Source organism: Carassius carassius, chromosome 18 (genome assembly GCF_963082965.1).
Source record: "Carassius carassius chromosome 18, fCarCar2.1, whole genome shotgun sequence".
NCBI lineage: Eukaryota > Metazoa > Chordata > Actinopteri > Cypriniformes > Cyprinidae > Carassius > Carassius carassius.
Window position 1 is genome coordinate 5,097,784 of NC_081772.1, and position 23,175 is coordinate 5,120,958.

At 35.2% G+C, this 23,175-nt stretch overlaps 1 protein-coding gene across 3 annotated transcripts in view; it reads left to right on the forward strand.

Annotated features, from left to right (window-relative positions):
• The first annotated feature begins 5,285 nt into the window (after positions 1-5,285).
• Positions 5,286-23,175, forward strand: part of efr3bb (EFR3 homolog Bb (S. cerevisiae)) — a 38,726-nt gene continuing 20,836 nt past the window's right edge. Inside the window, exons 1-2 of one of the 3 annotated variants that reach the window (XM_059498311.1) lie at positions 5,286-5,377; positions 5,806-5,966. In XM_059498311.1, coding sequence (XP_059354294.1) covers positions 5,960-5,966 — 7 coding nt within the window. In that variant the 5' untranslated portion in view covers positions 5,286-5,377; positions 5,806-5,959. Of the gene's footprint in view, positions 5,378-5,805; positions 5,967-7,512; positions 7,992-14,480; positions 14,748-23,175 lie in introns of those variants that run through there. The other 2 variants (XM_059498310.1, XM_059498312.1) reach the window with 2 other exon arrangements.

Genomic DNA, 23,175 nt, shown 5'->3' on the forward strand with positions numbered 1-23,175 from the left:
TAAAAATCCATTTTCAAATGATTTCAAATTTCTTCAATATTAATTAAAATGAATGAAATTATATCAGCCTTTGGCCACCCTGCTTTCCAAGATATTGGAATCGGTCACAAAACCAATATCAGTCGACCTCTATTTATTATACATCATCATGTGGCCTAACATAATGAGAATAAAAAATATTTTGCTTACCTTTTAGATAATAATCTTCCCAATGCCTTTTTGTACATTTTGCTGCTTTTTGAGAAATCCAGTTGTTCAGCTCCATCAAAGAGCCGTTCCTTTGATTCTCTTCATCTTGTTGTTATGAACAACACTCTTCTCAAAATTCAGAAAAAAGAAAGGCATGAGCAAAATACCTACACAATCTATATGCCAGCTTGGTGATGAAAAAGTACATACATTTCATGAGAGATGAACATGTTTTTCCTGATTCACTGAGTTGAGAAGTGATCAACAGATTGCCGCGTCGAAAGCGAGACGGAAGCTCAAGTTGCGCAAATAGGATTACTTACTCAGCATTCATGCCCAGGCTACTCAAAGCATCCATCACTGACGTCACGTGATGCACAGTAGAGAAGACCTGAGGATAACAAGAACCTTCCAGGGTCAAAGTTACCTTATCAACACTCCTCTATCTCATGAAATATGTGTTATTATTATAAGAAATAAACAATGTAAAATACAAATTATTTATATGCAAAGAATACAAAATAAGTACAGACAGGACTCAAATCAATGTAATGGCACATACAACTTAGATACGATTATATTTAAAGGAATAGAGAGTTTAAATATAGAGGCTGGGTAGAGGAGTAAATGATACCAAAATAAAGTATCTGATTGGCTGAACTGAGCTAGTCTGGTCAGTAGGATCAGGTAATGTTGGCTATAATCTGGATAAAGTGCTTGAGATAGAATTTACTAATTGTGCACTATTCACAAGACTATAGACAATGACCTGATGAGGTATTGGGATCTCACAAGAAAATACCAAAAAATGCAAACTAAAAGTCATTTAAATTAGTATTGTTGTTGTACCATGATGTTGTCATCTGCTGATCCAGGATTCATGATCCCATTTACATTGTACTTTTATATAGTTTTCTCTATTATAATTTACTTCAATGTGTATAGATCATAGACTGTATGGTATAGATATAAACATATATACCAAGATGCATAGAATAGCATGATACTATCATCATGGTACATATCCAAAACACTACAGTTTGGTAGTACCATTGTACACTTTATTCCATAGTTTTGAATCTTTCTTAAATAAGTGCACATTCTCAAAAAGAATTTGATATGTACATAAGTACAACGTGAGTCTTACTTGCCTGCTCCAAACTTGCCATGATACTAGGGGTTTGTTGGCAGTTGCTATAAAAGGCGGTGGCTACACTCTTCGAAAAAGGGTTCATTGGGGTACTATATAGAACGGGTTCGTTACTCAACTCCAAAGAACCTTTTATGCTAAAAAAGGTTCTATAATGACAAGAAAGAACCCTTTTGGCACAAAGGTTCTTTAGGCTATTATTCATTTATATATTACATTATTCTGCAACATTTTGTATTTGTAATTAAATTATTGTTTGTAGTACCCTTACTGATTTTTGGAGAAAAACTGAAATGGCACTCTTCGTGTGATATTGATTAACTACATAAAATTATATAAATATATACATTTTCTAACCCCCATATCTTGAATTTTGTGATCATTCACATGCATCCATAAATGCATTTGAATACACCGATTAATGCAGTGAAAGAACACACTCAAAATGCACACGCGCCACGCGCACTAGTATGACTTCATTATGTAACTTTACATTAGCCTAGATGCGTGCGCTTTTTAGGCACGATTTGGTTTTTAAATATACTTGATACTGTTAAAAGACATAATTAAAACAAAAAATACGAGTTCACATATCACACCTAAACACGTGTGGAAAACTTAAATAGAACTAGCTACTAAATTAGTTAAAAATGCTTATTCATATACAGCTATGATTGGCGAACCCGCTTTGAACTCTCGAACTGACTCAAATGATTCGCGAATCCGCTACGAACTCCCGAACTGATTCAAATGATACGCGATTCCGCTCCGAACTCCCGAACTGACTCAAATGATTCGCGATCCCGCTCCAAACTGACTCAAATGATTCGCGATCCCGCTCCGAACTCCCGAACTGACTCAAATGATTCGCGATCTCGGAGCTCCGAGCTCACTCAAATGATTCGCTCACTGGCTCCAAGCTCCCGAACTGATTAAAATGATTCACGGTCCGAACTTCCGAACTGACTCAAAAGATTCATGCTCCGAACTCCCAAACTGACTAAAATGATTCGCGAACCCGCTTTGAACTCCAGAACTGACTCAAATGATTCGCGATCCCGCTCCGAACTCCCGAACTGACTCAAATGATTCTCCGAACTCCTAAACTGACTCAAATGATTCGCGATCCCGCTCCGAACTCCAATAACTGACTCAAATGATCCGCGAAACCTCTCTGAACTCCCAAACTGACTCAAATGATTCGCGATCCCCAAACTGACTCAAATGATTCGCGAACCCGCTTTGAACTCCCAAACTGATTCAAATGATTCGTGATCCCGCTCCGAACTCCCAAACTGACTCAAATGATTCGCGATCCCCAAACTGACTCAAATGATTCGCGATCCCGCTCTGAACTACCGAACTGATTAAAATGATTCACACTCCGAACTCCCGAACTGACTCAAACGATTCAGTTGTTCTAACCCTGATGGGAATTTAGATGAATCTGTATATTTGCATTATTTATTAGTGATAGATTAATGTAAGTTTATAATGGACTTATTTTGTAATATGTAGATGTAGGTGAAACTCTATTTTCATTATTTATGAATTTTTTTAAATAGTTGGTGTTTTAAGGTTGATTTGTACATTTAAAGCCTTGAATATTTGAAATTATAGTAGCATTCTTTCAGTAATAGTAATTATTTTTGTTAATATAAATAAAGGACTAGTTCTATGCACTTTGGGTGTGCTTTTTGTCAGTATTCATGGGTGACTTTTTATGTGAATTACATTTTTACATTTTAGGGTCTTGATGTTTGTCAATTATATGAAATATTTAATCTTGAAAGGACAAAATAAATATTCATGAATGAACCCCTAAAAGGTTCTATATAAAAACTTTTTGGTTACAAAGAACCCTAAAGGGTTCTTTTGATTGAACCCTTAAAAAGGGTTCTATATAGAACCTTTTAGGGGTTCCAAATACGTAGCGCCTGATAGAACCTTTTAAGGGAAACGAGGAAACAATAGATAGAGTAATATGGCTGGACTTTTTCAATACATATTGACAATATGGTTACCATATGATAGCTAATACAGTTACAAAGCATCCGTCTTTATCTATAAAAATACTTCACTACATTAATGAAAATGAAAAGTGAAAAAAAAAGAATAATGAGTGCTTTACATTACTCAAAGAGGATGAGATTATGCCATGGACTGTGGTCTATGGTCGGCTGTAGAGGGATTAATCAGCATTAGCAATGGTAGTTTGGCTCTAATGGGATTCCCAGAGCTCACTAATCAGTTAATACACACATGATTCAATCCAGTGCTCTTTAAACAGCAGCAGATCTATCCTGAGCTCTACACACAGCCAGGCACCCAGCTAAGGCTTCAAAACTGCTATTTCTGACCATGGCCAAAGCCCAAGTGTGTTAAAGCAGTTACTTTTCCTGTGCACAAGGAGGTCAAACCACTTGCCAAATGAATTATGCAAAATAGGCTAAAAATGCACTGTATCTATGCTGACAGATTTTTAATTGATGTTTCATTTATGGAAGTGGGCTCCATTTGAGCAGTTGTGACTTTTTAAAAGAAGGATCATAAGCGATGAATTATTAAACAGTAATGGATCAATTCCATCTTTGCCAGCCATTAAGTTTAAACTGAGAATATGATATCTAAACAGGACAGGGATGTGTTTCACTGATTTTCACCTTCTTTGCTAAAACATGGCAAGCATTATATCATGGTGGAATAGCATGATACATCATGATTCTTAGACACTGTTGACTGGTATGTTATTGATGGAAATGTACAGTAGAAAGAAGATAATATAAAGTAGCAGTGAGGTTAAACTAGGTGAGGGTAGCTTAAGGTGAAGGAGAGTATTAGCTCTGCTAAAAACAACTGAAAAGAATAGGGATCCTGGCCAATGTAAACACAAGTTCATTTATAAAGCTCAGCAGCATAAATACAGTTTAGGTTAATAATTTGAAAATTATATTTATTTTGGTTAACTTCAGTTTAACTGAAGCATTGACAATTATCACAAATTTGAAACAGATATATAAATGATATTTACTGAATTTAGAATAAAATCTGTTGAGGAAAACAGACTGAGGATGTATTTCACCCATCACTCACACACTTTCTATAGTCGAGAGACTTCCCAGACCAGATACAATACAGCTGTTATGTCAGCTGTGCTTAAAAATGCATCACTACCCACAACTGCCTGGCATCACTTGAGAGAGTATCTTCATCAGCATATGTCTTCATATAGCTCTGATGCAATCTTAAAATTAATGGAAGACTTTCCCATTGATTCCAGAAAGCTAAAGAGCCATTCTCAGAAAAATCGGATTTCAACAACTATTATTTAAAGATTGTTAAAACAAAGAATCATTACTCCAAGCATTAAGAAAAAAATAAATAAACAAAAAACAGTAATATGCACTTACTGTAAATAGGCTACATGATGAATTCATATAGAGTTGTTCAGCTATTAATTTTAATTCACATTATTATTGTTATTAATTATGAAAGATAAAAACAGCAAATGACAGTCCATGATGATTTCATATGGAAATGTTAATTTCAATAAAGAAAGAAAGAAAGAAAGAAATGGGCACAATGGCTACATGGTGAATTCACAAGAAAGTGTTCTGCTATTAATTTTATCTAGCATTATAATTGCCAACTGATACGTTAATGCATGATGAATTAATCTTGTTCATCTAATTAGTTTTCGTCAATGAAAAGAATAATAATAATAATAATTATTATTATTATCTAAAACTTAAATAATAATATCATGCATTCAATCATGCATTTAATTCATGATTGATTAATCGCAAGTGTTCATCTATTATTCACATTATTATTATTATTATTATTATTTTTTTTTTAAATTGACATGGCGACACTTCATGTATGCAGTTTTCCTGGAACAGCGCACATCTCAGAGGAAGTGTGTGCGGAAGGAGCGTCATTCACAGAGTGAGAGTCAGATATTATGCTTCTTTGGGCTCGCTGACAGAACATTTAGGATCTTTATGTTCTACCAGACTATGCAGCTGAAAACAAGCGGTGAGGGAATTAAAACATGAAATTACATTCTGTATGGTTATGATAGAGTTAATTTGTCTAAAGAGCATGTTCAGCCAATTGTTTTAGTAATGACACTAAATATTACACATACCCTGTCTAGACCGGTAATTTCTTAAGATGTTCTTCAGAGTATTTGTATATTATTATTATATCAGTTTATTAAAAAAAGAAAACACTGTTAAACGTGATTATTTACTCAAATGTTTACATTCATGTTTTTCTTAAAAATCGCTTATAGTACGTTAACCCGACTGACTGATGATAAAGGAAAACATAATTTTTCACAAACCTGTCTGATACAATAAAACCCACAAAAAAACTGAAACATTTTTGTCAGTTGTGCCTATAAATGTAAAAAGTGACCAAGTACAGCGGGATCTGTTTTAAATGTCACTTATGTGCTCCAGCGGTAGGCCCCACATCATCCTGCGGCTTTCCTACTGTGAGTGAACGGAAAAGAGCGTCCTGGTTTGGCGTGAAGTCCGGCTTTGGACCGCTGGACGCCGGTGCGTCGCACTAACCTCTTGAGAGCAAGAGCGACATCTGGCGGAAAAAGTCATCATGACAGGTATGAGCTGCTATGATACTACATCACTCAGGCAGGGTCCAATGCATGTCAAAATTTTGAATCGCTTACTGCAGTGTATGTAACGTGTAATGAATCCCAGCAAAAAATGACCATGGTAAACTAGTAACTGCAGTATTTAGTTACTATAACCTCATTGCAAACTGGTTACAGTAGTAAATTGAAATGAAAGTGAATTTGGTTTAAATACTGGTCCAGTTTTGGCCGTGCTGTTAGACGGTTTGCAGGGAAAAAATTGCAGCTTTATTAAAGAGTTCTACGAAAAACCTTTAATTAGCTGGTTGACATGCAGAGTAAGTTATGTGATTGTGTTTAATTTTCCACGTCAGTGTGTCTGATGGAAGTAGTTATGGCCAGTTTCCCAGATGCAACTTTAAATTGTCAATGTATAAACTCCACAGCTTAAAAGTTTCCTGAAAAGTTTTGCAGACCTTTAAAGTCAGCATGAAATGGAAATTCATAAATTTTCTAATCTATTTTCCAATCTATTTTCTAAATGTTTCTTAATGGTCTTACTGTGAACAATTTACCTATGCGTATGGATTAAAAAAAAACTATTACCTTTTAATTTTTACATTTCATTTGCATTTAATCATTTAGTATTATTTAGAATTAATCCATTATTAATCAATCTTCTGGTTAATGTCAGACTTTCTGGTGATGTATATTGGATTTAAGGTGAAGTCACATTTACTGTTGCCCTGTGAAATTTAGCAGGCAGAGTCCAGTTGTTTCAGTAGGAGTCTGTGTAATGGGGAGTTGCTTGAGGTTTTATAATTTTCCTCAGGTTAATCATGCAAATTTGTTGCACTGACCAACAGAAAGCTGCTTGGTTTGAATGTGACTCGTACGAGCTGTGCTTTAGTCATTGCTACACTATTGACAATAGACAATGAACTTTTTTTCGCAAAATTTCACTATTGTGCCTTTATGTGATTCTTTACACCTACACTCCGTCCTTTCTTACAATTGAAAGTAAGCTTACATTCATATTTGCCTCCATCCAATCAACAACTGATGGATAGTACCAGTTACCCGCCCTACGTTCTTTTCTTTACAATAAACAGTTTAACTCAAATGTATGTCACAGTACAGAAGAGAAGAGCTGCCGCTACTTCAGTCACTTTGCATCTTTGAGGTTGTTTCTTAAAGTCAGGCCTGAAATGAAATCTGCAAACTTTTTTATTTTTTCTCTGTGCAGATTTTGAGTGCTGCACTGTTAATTGTAGCTGAAGTCATTTGTAAATGACAGTCATTTCCATTCTGCAGGAATCAAAAATGTTTTTTTTTTCTTCTTCTTTTGCTGGATTCTGTGGGCACAGATTCCTTTTGGGCCTACATCTAGTCCTGTTTGTAAGGACAGCCCTTGGATTTGGCCGGTTTGCATCTCTCCCTCTCTCTCTCCCTCATTAATAAACATCTCACTTACACAATGAGTTCCACTATTCCTCCTCCGTCATTGTTTCAGTAAACTCCAGAGAGAAAGAGAGTGTGGGAGTTCGTCGGACCGTGGAGACAAGGCACGGGAATGTGCCCAGAGCTGAAGGGATGCCATGAGCTGAACAGCCTGCAAAAGACCCTGTGATTGACTTTAAAAAGAAAGACCCCCAAACCTGAGAGACAGCAAGAACCAGGCACTTTACAGGAGCCTTTTTATTTGCTTGCTTTAAAAATCAAGATTTTAAGTAATCAGTAATTCTCATTTTTCAGAGAGATTATAATTGTTCTAATACTCAGCATTGGATCAATTTGCTAATTTGCTGTCTGCACTTTGTATTTTAGCACATTAGAGGATTATGTGAGCTGCAAGTGAGCAGGCTGCTTTTATACTGATTATTTTCATCTGTGGGTTTATTTAGATAACAAAAGGACAATATTTGAGTTACTTTAAGAGTTGTTTGAGCGTTGAAGCTGCTTTTCTAATGGCCATGGCTGTCCCTGAACCTGTTGCCACCCGGAGGTTGGCACTGGACTGTCGTACCCTGCTGGATCACCGCCCGAGTCGTGGTAAGAGGTCCCATCTCTGCAAGGATACTGATGTATTCTTCTCACAGAATCAGATTCACTCAGTTGAATGGCATTGTGTTCATGATGCAACTCCAGAGTGATATCATTGCACAGTTTTTAAGTATATGTGTTTGCTTAAGAACTTCCAATTTGATTGATTTAATCTTTTGAAGTATTGTATATTTTTGGATGAGAGGACAAGTGCAAAGTTTAAGAGTGCTATCTGCCAATACAAAACTCTGCCATGATGACGCAAGAATGTTATGGGTGGTGGCCAGGGTGTTGTCAAAAGCATTTCTATTGAAATTCCTTGCAAATAATGAGAGAGTGCAGAGTTACCTGGATGCTGAAATCGTGACAGATGTATTTATTGCATTGTCATGGAAACCCCATCTGTGACTGACACTTGGCATCTGCGCTCTGGATGGTTTTAATTAAGCACATTTAGTTGCTAATAAGCCAAGCCAGTTTCCTGTGTAAATGTCAATCGGCTGTTTGTGTACTAATATCTTTCCAAGATCCGCTAATGACAATTCTGACAGGTTAGTTTCATATTTTTAATTGAAAGTCTTCTAAAAATGTGCACGTTCACGATTGCTCCAGCTCCTCAGCAACTGAGTTCAACAGAGTATTTTCTCTTTTTTTGTTTGTTTGACATTTGCCAATATGTCAGAATTGCTTTGACATTCAAAAAAACGTTGATTGGTATTTTTATCAGGCACTGAACCTTCAGTTTCATTTTTGACTTTTAGTCTTTTGACATGTAGTCCAGCAGTGTTATTTTAGTGTTATATGCTATTATAGTATTTATTAATGTGTATTATCTTTATTATTGTTAATAACAATCCTAAATATGCCGCATATTAGTATTTTGGATTACGTTTTATTTTTATATTTAAAATGTATCATTACAATTTTAGATTAGGTTTCACCATTTTTTTTTTTATATACACACACATATATATATATATATATATATATATGTGTGTGTGTGTGTGTGTATGTTTGTATATGTGCATGTGTATATATTATAGAGAGAGACAGAGAGCTGTAATTGATTTTTATTTCAGTTTTAATATTTTTATTACTGTTATTAGGAAAAAAAAGTTAGATTATTTTTTATCTATTTTTTTTTTTAGGTTTATTTCAATTAAGGGGGGGGGGGGTCTAATGTTATTTCATGCTATTTCATGCATTCAGAGTTATTTACACTCCTTCCAGGTTCGTATATGTTTCCAAATTTTTTAGGGATGCACCGGTTGACCGGCCATAAACCGGTTTTTGTTCTTTTTTCGGCCGATTTTTCCGGAAGTATGCCCGCGTGCACAGACTACATTGTAATCATTCGCTATGTCATTTGTGTGGAAGTATTTCGAAATCTGTGCGCAGGACACGGGCAGCCGATCAGCACTGGAAGCGCAGAGCTACACGTCTGAGGGAAGCGAACAGCCGTTGTTGTACTTGCGTAAAAAATATCCCATTCTCTGCGCTCACTGAAGCTGCGCGAGTGTACTGTACCTGTCCACACCCTGTGAAGGGATGTTCAGCTCAACTTCTCGCGTGTTGGATTAGAAATGAAACGGACTAAACTGTGACAAAACTGAAATTTTTTTTTAATATATATATATATATATATATATATATATATATATATATATATATATATATGTATATATATATATAATGGCATCCCAGTTTTCCAAAAAGAACTTCAAATTTTGATTTGTCTGACCACAGAACAGTTTTCCACTTTGCCACAGTCCATTTTAAATGAGCCTTGGCCCAGAGAAACGGCGAATGGCACGGTGGATTGTGTTCACCGACAATGTTTTCTGGAAGTATTCCTGAGCACATGTTGTGATTTCCATTACAGTAGCATTCTTGTATGTGATGCAGTGCCGTCTAGTATGGTTTTCCGGCCTTGACCCTTAGGCACAGAGATTGTTCCAGATTCTCTGAGTCTTTGGATGATATTATGCACTGTTGATGATGATAACTTCAAACTCTTTGCAATTTTTCTCTGAGAAACTACTTTCTGGTATTACTCCACTATTTTTCGCCGCAGCATTGGGGGAATTGGTGATCCTCTGCCCATTTTGACTTCTGAGAGACACTGCCACTTTTTATACCCAATTGTTTCCAATTGACCTAATTAGTTGCAAATTGGTCCCCCAGCTGTTCCTTATATGTACATTTAACTTTTTCCGGCCTCTTATTGCTACCTGTCCCAACTTTTTTGGAATGTGTAGCTCTCATGAATTCCAAAATGAGCCAATATTTGGCATGACATTTCAAAATGTCTCACTTTCAACATTTGATATGTTATCTGTATTCTATTGTGAATAAAATATAATTTTATGAGATTTGTAAATTATTCCATTCCTTTTTTACTCTCAATTTGTACAGTGTCCCAACTTTTTTAGAGTCGGTTTGTATTTACTGAGGTGTTGTTATTGCATATCTCTTGCAGTCCAGTGTAACTGCAGCAGGATTTTCAGCATGTGTGAAAGCCTACACATTAGCTGTGCTGTTTGTGTGTCATATGTTTTCCACAGCACACACATGTGAGCGAGAGTGTAGGAGGAGAATGATGGATTGCAAGAGGAAAACCATGCCATCTAAGAGAGAGAGAGAGAAAGGCTATGTTTGGAATAGCATACTAGTATATTGCTCTAAAGCCTTATTCTGGTGGTAATTGTTTCTCAGGGAGCTTTTGCTTTTAGTCTTTTTTTTTCTTTTTTTTTTACTTTTACTTTTTCCATCTCATGGAGGAGGAACTGATTGAAAAATTTATTTTGAACAGTACTATTTATGGAACACATTTTCATTTTTAAAATAGCCATATTAGCAGCAACCAACCTGTCCTCCAACCAGTACGCTTGTATAGGTCGTTTGTTTAAATCCCTGAAATACGACCTGCACTCTGATTTGCATTTCGTGTAGCTCAGTTGGTAGATTATTGGGTTATACCTTGATATGTAATCATGCTATCATGGGTTCAATCCCAGGGAACAAACGTGCACGTAAAATGTATATGCTTAATAAATCATTTCTTCAAATCATCATCAAATTTAGCATGATTTCTGTGAGAGTTAGGTTTAGGGGTGGGGTTAGGTGTGGTCATTCGAACGAATAAGCCACCTTGTAAAATATGTACGAATTACTGTGAGATCGGTGTAAATATGGTCGTTTTTTGTTGGAGGACAGGCTTGCAGCAACAGGTGTTTAAAGCACATAGACTGTATTAAAACATGGATGTAATGTCCGTGACATCACCCATAGGTTTCAGAAGAGCTTTTCTTTTCTGAAGCAAAAAGTGGGTGGAGCTGGCCATCGCCATCTTGGCAGCGTGTCTCCGAGCATTACTCCCAATTATCGAAAATGGACAAAAAGGCAGGAGCTGGTTGCTAAAACCACGCCCACCTAACTCGACTGCGGTGACAGTAGTGGCAAACCGTCACTCAAGTGGCCACATCCTTAATTGTGTAGAACTTTAAGGCTTAATATAATTTAAACGGATGAGTTATAAAAAAAAAATCACCCCCCTCACAGTTGTCAAGAAGGGCAAAATTAGCTATATAGACCAAAATTAGGCTTTAAACATTTTTCTTTTCAGCCAGTTGACGAATTACAGTTTAAGTCACTTCTGTCACGTCACGAGTCACGAGAGGTTGCAGCTTTGTAAAGCATAACATTTTCTCTTTATTTATATGGATGTCATAAACAAAAGTGAGTTTTGAATATTCAAACAATTTATGATTTATAGAAATATTAATTTATTTATATTTGCAGGGCTAGAATTGAAGGGGATGGCATCCTCCTTGTTGAAAAAAGGACAAAAAGCATCCCCTCTGTAAAACCACCATCCCTCTTATTATTCCCTTTAGATTAATAATGTTGTAATGTAAAGCTTATAATAATATATAGCCATAGCAACCATTCACATGAAAAATTTAAATTCTCTTGTTATGATAATTTACGAACTAAATTACGGCGATTGATACAATACAAATGCAATACAAGCTGCACACATTTTTCCTGCAAAATGTTTTAAATGAAACTTTTGGCGTTCCTTAAAAAGAAGACAGACATTTAGAAATTTAAAGACATTTGCCTGGCATAGCATTATTATGTTGTATATGTGACTGCAAGGGACAGAGAGATGATACTAAAGCATGATATTATCGAGTCACTGACTTTGCAGAAAACAAGTTCAAATGCATTGACTTCATGATGAAGCCAGTTAGAATGCAGTTAGAAGAAGGCGCCTACGATTCAAGTAATAAAAGAGAAAAAATACTAGGGCTGGGACAACGCGTCGAGGTCATCGATGACGTCGACGCAAAATATGCGCATCGATTCGTCGACCTGTTTTTATTTCTCTAATAAACGTTTGCAAAACGTTTACCTTATGTGCGCTGAATATACGCGATGGCCGGATCAACATTCTGTCCAACGTTATATAACCAATCCAGGGGTTTTTCTGCATTGATCTTTTTTTTGGCGGCTGTCAAAGCCTTATTTGATCGGTGAGTGATGTAGAATAGAATGACTGCGCGTACGAGAGAGAGCCCTGGCTGTGCGCGCACACTCACAGTCTTCAAACAACACGAGCGCTTCTTGCTCTCTCTCTCCCTCGTGCATATTAATCAAAATCATTAAACACGATAGAAAAAGGGCGAAACACCAAAGTTTCACACGCCCTCGCGCACTCACAGTCTTCAAACTACACGAGCGATGTCTTGCTCTCTCTCTCTCTCTCTCTCTCTCTCTCTCTCTCCCTCCCTCGTGCATATTAACCAAAATCATTAGACACGATAGAAAAAGGGTGGAATGCCAAAGTTTCACGTGGAGCATTCTGAGATTTTTTTTTTCTCCATGACCGGCTGCTGGCTCCCACTGTTAATTTTTATTTTTAATTTTTTGGAAAAGCACTCTCTGTATTAGCTTAAAGCCCTAAAGTTTACATTGGTTACTGTATTCTTTCAATTTGCTCTAAACAAGTATTTTGGGTGAACTTTTTTATTGAATGCTAGACATCAAGTTGTTGTTATTTTCATCTGAAAGAAGAACTTTTTTTCAGTAAGCTAGGCCCTATGTGTTCAGTAAGCTTGTTTCAGTAAGCTATGTGTTTTCAAGGCTTCAAGGTTTTATTGAATGCTATCTCTATACAAGTGCAAAGTAATGCATTCTTAGTCAGTCTTTTATTTTGTAATTTTAAGAGCAATAAACATATATTGCAATGTTAAGGAATTCATGTTTGTTTCATTCAGATATGTAAATCAACATGTATAAATTGTTAGTAGTCAATTAATGGGGAGATAATCGAATTCGAATCGGTCTGAAAAAATTAATCGTTAGATTAATCGATGCATCGGAAAAATAATCGCTTGATTAATCGTTTAAAAAATAATCGTTTATCCCAGCCCTAAAAAATACCCTTGTATTAGTTTTTATTTTTCTATATTTATCACAGAAGCAAGAGTGCTTTCCTGAATATCAGCATGTGTGTGCGATCGCAAATGTGCTCTTAATTTTATACAACAGTGCAGCCGACATGGTGGTTTTATTTTTGAAGAACTCAAGTGAATGCCAGTGATTCAGCGATCCATTCTTAAAGGTTACTTGCTTCGTTTCTAATTGAATCTGCTGTTTTGAACGAATATAATTTTAATGATTTAGTTATTCATTTATTAAAACTGGGACTTTCTTCCACCTACTGGTGGTTTAGTTGTCATATTCATTTATCAATGAGAGGCCTAAACCAAAATTTTGTTTAATCAATGTTACTGATTAAAAAATAAAATAAATAAAAAACATTTCAGGCTCCAGAAGGAAAACATTTGAAAACAGGAAAACACAATTAATTTAATAAAGCTCAAATTTGTATAAATAATAAATGTTTAAAAATGTGTAAGAAATTTATTATTTACTTCTATAACTATACGCATGATTTTTATCTTTTGAAGAGCCATTCACATTGTATATTATCTACAGACGTCCTCCTGAAATTTTGTTTACTGTGTAATAGGGTTTGTTTCTGATACTTATACACTACTGTTCAAAAGATTGGGGTCAAGAAGATTAAAAAAAATATATATATAATATTTTTTTAAATATGTTCAAAAATTAATCTTGAAATTGTAATCATTTCACAATATAATTGTTTTTACTGTATTTTTGATCAAATAAATGCAACTTTGGTGAACATTAGAGACGACTTTTAAAAACATTAAAACATTATAAAATCATACTTTAGAATGGTAACAGTATACATAAACTATTCCCAGTTTCATATGCTATGCAGTAAGCAGTACAGTAGTATTTGATTCTAAACACAACCAGAGAAAGTGAGAATCTAAGAAAGAGGGAGGAGCTTCTGCCGAGATGAATGAGCACATCCCACTCTCTCCTCCTCTCTCTCTCTCTCTAGCCCCTCCCTCTGTGAGTGGTGATTGGTGAGCAGGTGTACACTCGTGCGTGCATAATAAGCGTTATTCTTTTGAGACCTGCATGCGTATGCTGGTGCAATAGCCAATGTCATCCCAGCAGCATCATAACGTCCCCATCACTGTACGTTAGCATGTGCGATCTCTCCTGTTTTATATCGCTTCACTTTCAGCCGTCAGAGCTGCAGACCGCATGTGTGTGTGAGCGTTTAGGCTGAGTGTCTTCAAAAATCCCTCTGCATCTAAGACGCTGCAGGGAAGGATTGAGAAGAGAGAGAGGATTCACTGACATCAAGAGCAATGTATGGTAAGCACTGAGCTTTGTTTATCTGTGTGTGGGGGGGGGGTTGCAGGGGTTTGTGCGTAATAAAGGGAAACTGGAATCTTCCCTGACTAAATTCCTTGAGCACTCAGGCATGACTTCTCTTTAGTACATCCATTGACTCTTGATAAACCCAAGTGTGCATGCTGTCAATCAGACGCTGTCGTGAGATTGCTTTATTGTAGGTTTGTTTGATTGCTCTCAAGGTGGCAGGTTTCTTATGTTGTTGAGTTTTCTGAGTCAGTGCATGTTTGTTTGATCTGCTGGTTTGTCTTGGAGATTTTAGCTGAGATGTCATTGTCAATACAGCACATTGTGTACGTTTAAGGCCCTCTAGTGCGGTTACTGATTGTGGTGTTAACAGATCACGTTACGACTGGATCTTCATCGTTCAGGACACAATTCGCCATGTGATGACAAGTTCTATAGACAACTCTGATGATTTTCACCTCACTCTTGCTCTTTGATAGCTCAGGAAACTCAGTGGATTTCTTGTAGTGTTATCATGCTGTTTGTAATATTTTTCTTTTTGGGCTAGAAAATTTAGTCATAGTTTAAACCATGTTCATTATGATTTTCCCCTCTAGTTTGGACACTTACACTTATTTCCAGAAATAATCTCCTTTCTTCCCTCCCTCTGTAATTTCCAGAAATCATTTAAGAAAATGCACGTTTCACAAATATAATCCACACTAAAATATGCTACTATTGTTAACCCCCTTAACTGTCACACACATTTTTGAACATAGACTTGAAAGTGCACGATCCAAACTTACATTTTTATAATTCATGAATGAAAACAATTTGTAACATGATATTGATGTACAATTTTCATGGTAATGATAATGTCTGATTTTAAAATGGGTTTCAAAGGATGAATTTTGAGATTTACATTTTTCAGTTGATATAATTAATTTCTGACTATTCTTACATAATACAAAATGTTAAATGTGCTATTATAATTAAAAAATATATATTTTTGGAAAATCACAAAAATCTTACATTTTGATCGCAATATACTTGAAATCCTGGAGGGAACGACTAGGAGATTACAAAACCAATAGTTATTCCATTCACCTATTTTAATGCGAATTCTGGGGTATCGCATGAACAAAAACACTGTATGGAAGTACCAAGATATTCATTAATTCTAAGCCATGTTTTCCTCACAGATTGCACTAACTTCTATTTTTATTACAGATATTTTGCACAGGTTTGCCAGGCAGATGGATTGGATTTTTAACACATGGGATGGATTTTTAAAACACTTATATATATTATTGACCACATTGGGTCTGTAATTGTACACAATGACAGTAAAGGTGAGTCTTATCTCATCTAATGATCAGTGTAGAAATATAGATTTTTCTTAATTCATCATTACTCATATATTGTTGTTGGACTTAGACATTTGAAATCATATGATTGTCAATGAATGGGTAGCTGGTGGTATCAGATAGAGGTGTGTGTGTGTGTGTGTGCTGGAGAGGTCTTCTGAGGCGGCCCTCTCCCCTTGCGTGTAAAAATAGAAGAATGTGGACCCTAGCTGTGTGTTATATAACATCACTTAAGGGCAATATAGCATCTCCTTGTGCTGACCTACTGAGCCCTTCACATTACTGGTTGTATGTGTGTTCTTGTGTTTTCTGAGGATGTACTTCTGTACTTTTAGTGAGATCTCACTACAAATAGTTAAATTAATGTGTAGAAACAATTATAAGTAAGCCAATCGTTGACTGATTCTCAGTTTCTCTCTGGTGCTTTTAAAACAACGGTGTGAGTTTGGGTCCAATGAAAGATGAGATTTAATGTTTCACATTATGCTTTACTCTCAAAAAAGTGAAATAATGACCATACATATATCAACATAATCCATCACACCTGACATGTCAACTATCAACAATCATCTAATAAACCAAAAAACTAATAAAAATTAAAAAAGTAAAATGCAAAATAATCACAAAATACAGGTCAGTCTATCCCGCTCATCTAAAGGAAAGGCTCTTCTGTGCACTTGTTGTTTGCCTGACTAAGATCTTAATGTCAAAAAGTTGTGTTGTCCTTTGGGAGCAGTAGGGATGCACGATATTATCGCAATGTCATAGAAATCGGCATCGGCTCAGGGTGTGTTAGCGATAAGATCACGTCAGCAGTGTAGTCATTCTTGAAGCAAACATTTGCCTGAATGATGATTAGATTCACTGTTTTGGATCACCGCATTCTATTTGAGAATACAAGTACAGAATGACGCATCAGTAAATAAATTTTAGATTCAGAAATTAATTTTATATATGCAGATTTATTAATTAATATATATATATAAATATATATACAGTACAGACCAAAATTTTGGAAACATTACTATTTTTAATGTTTTTGAAAGAAGTTTCTTCTGCTCATCAAGCCTGCATTTATTTGATCAAAAATACAGAAAAAACTGTAATATTGTGAAATATTATTACAACTTAAAATAATAGTTTTCTATTTGAATATACTTTAAAAAAAAAAAATTTATTCCTGTGATGCAAAGCTATATTTTCAGCATCATTACTCCAGTCTTCAGTGTCACATGTAACATCCAGTCTATCACATGATCATTTAGAAATCATTCTAATATTCTGATTTATTATGAGTGTTGGAAACAGTTCTGCTGTCTAATATATTTGATGAATAAAAGGTTAAAAAGAACTGCATTTATTCAAAATAAAAAACAATTTCTAATAATATATATTCTAATAATATATTTTCTTTACTATCACTTTTTATCAATTTAACACATCCTTGCTGAAAAAAGTATTGATTTTATTTAAAAAAAGAAGGAAAAAAAAATTACTGACCCCAAATTACTGACCAGTAGTGTATATTGTTATTACAAAATATTTATATTTTAAAGACATAGATTCTTTTTTTTTATTTTATTTTTTTTACTTTTTATTCATCAAAGTATCCTAAAAAAGTATCACGTTCCGAAAAAATATTTAGCAGCAGAACTGTTTCCAACTTTGATAATGAATCATCATATTAGAATGATTTCTAAAGGATCATGTGATAATGATCCTAAAAATTCAGCTTTGCATCACAGAAATAAATGATAATTTAAAGTATAATAAATTTAAAAACAATTATTTTAAATTGTAATAATATATCACAATATTAAATTTTTTTTCTGTATTTTTGATCAAATAAATGCAGGCTTGATGAGCAGAAGAAACTTCTTTCAAAAACATTAAAAATAGTAATGTTTCCAAACTTTTGGTCTGTACTGAATATATATTTATATATATATTAATTAATAAATCTGCATATATAAAATTAATTTCTGAATTTCTGAATATATATATATCTTTTTTTTTTTTTTACAAATGAATTATATACAGCTATGAATTATATACAGCTAGGGGTGTAACGGTACGCAAAAATCACGGTTCGGTACGTACCTCGGTTTTAAAGTCACGGTTCGGTTCATTTTCGGTACAGTAAGGGAAAGAAATGCAAACATTAAACTGCAGGTTGTTCATTAATATAAACTTTTTTTAACAATTTGTTTACACTTTTTTAAAATACTTTTTAATAAAATATATATAAAATTAAAAAAAGAGTAAGAAATAAAATACTGCTGCAAAGTTCTCCACTAAATAAAATACTCTGTCTCAAACCAATATCATATAATAAAATATAATGAAAAATATAAATAAATAACTATGATTACAGTGCAGCATTACCAATCCCAGCTTGTAGGCCTGCTAATATTTAAAAAATATATATAACTTTTCCAAAGTGTAAAGTGCAGCATGAACAGTTTCAGTTTTTAGACCTGCTCCGATTTCGTTATTGCGTTGGACCGATTGGAATTAAGAGCAAAGGTCTGTTTAAATGCCGACGGGAGCTGCGTTTGAATTACAATCGTTTTTTTCCTAGTTGTAGTGATGTTCACACTCGCGTGATGCCTTTTGACACACTGGCATATTGCACCTGTCAAACATAGTCTATTTTGCCGTCAATACTGTTGACGGTGTCCTTTATCAGTAAGCTTTATATTTATGCTCAACATGAAGTATAGATATTGTTGTCGCGAAGACAAGATCCTGGTCTGTCGGCGCTCTCCCTCTATGTCACCTACAGTAGCAGCGGCACGTCAGGTGCGTCAGGCACGGTTCTGGTGTGTAAAGAAACAGAAATCCAATTACTATTATAATAAATAATAATATTGTTCATATATGTAAAAATGTCTAAGTCATAACATAATAACATAATTTCATATATAGAATTAAATAAGAAAAATTTATATTAAACTGTAGCTATGCTTCCACTATTCGAGCTTGCTGATTGGTTTAAGAATAAACTGCCAATTTATCTTAGATATTTTTGCTGCATATGCTACAGAACAACAGCAGTTATGCCAAGCGGTGCCAGCCCGAGTTATTTTCTGTTCATTGCCAATTCATTCAATAAAGACAGTTAACAATCTAGCTTCTGAGTACTACGTTATTAACACAATCATCATAGCAGGGTCAGTTAGTTTTTTTGCAGTGGGACGCTCAAACATATGTGTTTGGTTGTGTGGGCCGCGAGTTGAAAAAGGTTGGGAATCACTGCTTTAGACCATCTACAAATGTTAAATCTACAAATAAAATGTTAAGGTTACCACTGCATCTGTTATTTTCAAAGAATTAAATGTACTCTCATTATAAAATAAATTCATTATTGCTTATATAATCCTATATATAATCCTTTTTGTTAAAAACGAACCCAATTTTTTTTTGAATCACCGCATTCTATTTGAGAATACAAGTACAGAATGACGCATCAGTAAATAAATTTGAAATTCTGAAATTAATTTTATATATGCAGATTTATTAATTAATATATATAGAATTTTGCATTGTAACTGGCTGAATACCCTGTGAAATGCACTTTTTTGTGGGGCTCTGTGGAGCATTTAGAGCGTACATTGTAATCAAGGAACCTTCTCTTCATAATTGAGGCTAAGTTGCAGCTGGGAATGCTGTGCTGACTGTAAATACACAGGTGCCAGAGAGATTCAGCCTTGAGACTCTGCTCTAAAAATGCCTTGTGAGCAGCACTGATTGCTGATGACTGACAGTCTATGTGTGGTAGAAAAACTTCATGTACTCTCTTGATGTTGTTCTGTGTTACTATGGCTAAAGTGGAGGCTGTTTGACTACTTAACAAGTAAATACATGGACATGAAATATTGATATTTTACCGTCTTGTAGATTGTCTTAAAGCTTTCACTTTTTGGATTTGTTTATTAGTCTAAACTATTGGCCTTGAAACAAGAGCGAACACTGTAACAATATATATATTTTTTCAATATTATAAATCTGCAATTCATGTCTTTTTTTTTCTTTAGCTATGTTAATTATTTATCTACAATCTAACATGTCTTCTAAGTTCTTTCTCACTGCTCATTTCTACACTAAATATTGGCAGGTGTTGCAGAAAAGCAATATTGGTCCCTTGTTATAATGAATGAGTAGCACTGATCGACATATGGCATGATGATAGATCAGATCAAATAGCAGAATTTAGTTTTAGCCCTGAAGATGAGAATCTTTTAAAGGCACTGATTCTATACACTTGTCTTTTGCTTTATTGGGGAAAGGATGGTGCATGTATGCTTTTGTCTGAAGCCATGTGGCATCAGAGAGGGGAGCAGATTTGTTTCTGATGAAGGAAACAGTTGGAGATGCTTCCTGCTGTTTGAGTGACCGTCATTAGCATCATCCCCTTCCTTCCCTTCCTCTCTAATCTCCTTCCTCCTGTCTGTTTTTAATAAGCATTTTCTTCTCTTTCTCAGTATCAGTCTGTATAGAATGTGTTTGGATATATTGATTTCAACAGCTTTGCCCAAGTGACACAGTTTGGTTGGCCTGTTGACACCGCAGATTAATCAATGGTGAGAGTTAGCATCTCAGATTCTGGTACAAAAAGAGGACATAGAGAGTTCACGCTTTCCCATCTGTGGCTAAACTATTGCTATAGTAATGTACACCACAGAGGAAAGGCTTCTTGATAAATGACAGAATATGAGCTGTTCTGCTGTCTGAGAGTATAAGTGGTGTTAGTGTAGTATTCTGTGCGGTATGCAAAATGCATCATTTGTCAGTGTGAAAAAACTTCCCAGACATGATTAACTACATCGTTGGGAGTTTCTGACCATTTTCAGAAATGTATTTGTTAAAGACCATCTCTCTGTGTCTTTATCTGCATGATGGAGATTTAATTTGTAGGAGAGAGACACAAGAAGGCAACACAGCTGTTTGTGAGGGGGTGGCAGCACTGGCTGTCAGTGTGGTGCCATCTCTGTCTGTTCATGTGGGTACAGAGTCACGGCGCAGTGCAGCAGCTCTCCTTCTCTCACGTGGCACCAGCATTATCATAAAACCTACAAACCCCAAAGGAGCAGTTAAGCCAACAATTGTATTTCTATCATCTTTTACTCACCTCCATGTCTTTCTAAATGGTGTATGATTCACAAAAGTGTTTCGCAGAATCTCAGAGGTGGATGGGGACCAGGGTCTTTCAAGCTCCAGAAAGAGCTTGAAAGCACCATAAAAGTATCAGTAATCCATAAGTCTTTTGAAATCTAATGATAGAGTTGTGTGTGGAACTAAGTGAAATTAGATTTTCGAGATCACACATCATTGAAAAGTTTGGGGACAGTAAGACTTAAAAAAAAAAAAAGTATTTATTTAGTAAGCATGCATTAAATGAATTATAAGTGATATACAGTTTTTATAAATGATGTCTATTTCAAATAAATGGTGTTCTTATTATTCTTTCAATTAATCAAAGAATAGAACAATATGCAAAAAAAATTTCAACATTGATGATAAGAAATGTTTCTTGAGCAGCAAACCAGCATATTAGAATGATTTCTGAAGGATCATGTGACACTGAAGACTGGAGTAATGATGCTGAAAATTCAGCTTTACGTCACAGGAATAAATTAAATTTTTAACATATTCAAATTAGAAACTGTTACTGTTTTACTGTATTTTCGACCAAATAAATGCTGCCTTGGAGAGCACAAGAGGCTGTACGATAGTGCAGGTGCATCTCAATAAATTAAATGTCATGGAATGTTCTTTTTTTTTCAGTAATTCAACAAATTGTGAAACTCGTGTATTAAATAAATTAAATGCACACAGACTGAAGTAGTTTAAGTCTTTGGTTCTTTTAATTGTGATGATTTGGGCTCACATTTAACAAAAACCAACCAATTCACTCTCAAAAAATTAGAATACTTCATAGGACCAATTAAAAAAAAACATTTTTAGTAAATTGTTGGCTTTCTGGAAAGTATGTTGATTTACTGTACATGTACTCAATACTTGGTAGGGGCTCCTTTTGCTTTAATTACTGCCTCAGTTCAGCGTGGCAGGGAGGTGATCAGTTTGTGGCACTGCTGAGGTGGTATGGAAGCCCAGGATTCTTTGACACTGGCCTTGAGCTCATCTGAATTTTTTGGTCTCTTGTTTCTCATTTTCTTCTTGCCAATAGCCCATAGATTCTCTCTGGGGTTCAGGTCTGGTGAGTTTGCTGTCCAATCAAATACACCAACACCATGGTCATTTAACTTTTGGTGCTTTTGACAGTGTGGACAGGTGTCAAATCCTGCTGGAAAATGAAATCAGCATCTTCAAACAGCTGGTCAGCTGAAGAATGCATGAATTGCTCTAAAATTTCTTGGTAAACTGGTGCAGTGACTTTGGTTTTCAAAAAACACAATGGACCAACACCAGCAGATGACATTGAACCCCAAATCATCACACACTGTGGAAACTTAACACTGGACTTCAACCAACTTGGGCTATGAGCTTCTCCACCCTTCCTCCAGACCTTGGTGTCAAAATTAAATACAAAACTTGCTCTCATCTGAAAAGAGGACTTTGGACCACTGGGCAATAGTCCAGTTCTTCTTCTCCTTAGCCCAGGTAAGATGCCCCTGACGTTGTCTGTGGTTCAGCAAATTCCTTGACACGTCTGTGTGTGGTGGCCCTAGATGCCTTGACCTCAGCCTCAGTCCATTCCTTGTGAAGTTTACTCAAATTCTTGAATCGATTTTGCTTGACAATCTTCATTTTTTTTGAGATTGAATTGATGAGTTTTTGTTAAATGTGAGCCAAAATTTTCTAAATTAAAAGAACCAAAGACTTACACTACTTCAGTCTATGTGCATTGAAATTATTTAATACACAAGTTTCACAATTTGAGCTGAATTACTGAAATATATATTAATTTTTCCACGACATTCTAATTTACTTGTACTTTTTTCTGCTGTACTTACAATATATTCCAATTCTTTTAAAGCCATATGATAGCTTTGTGTTAGAAAATATATTTGCAAATAGTCTTTTACTTTTTATATGATGCTCAGTGGCATTAA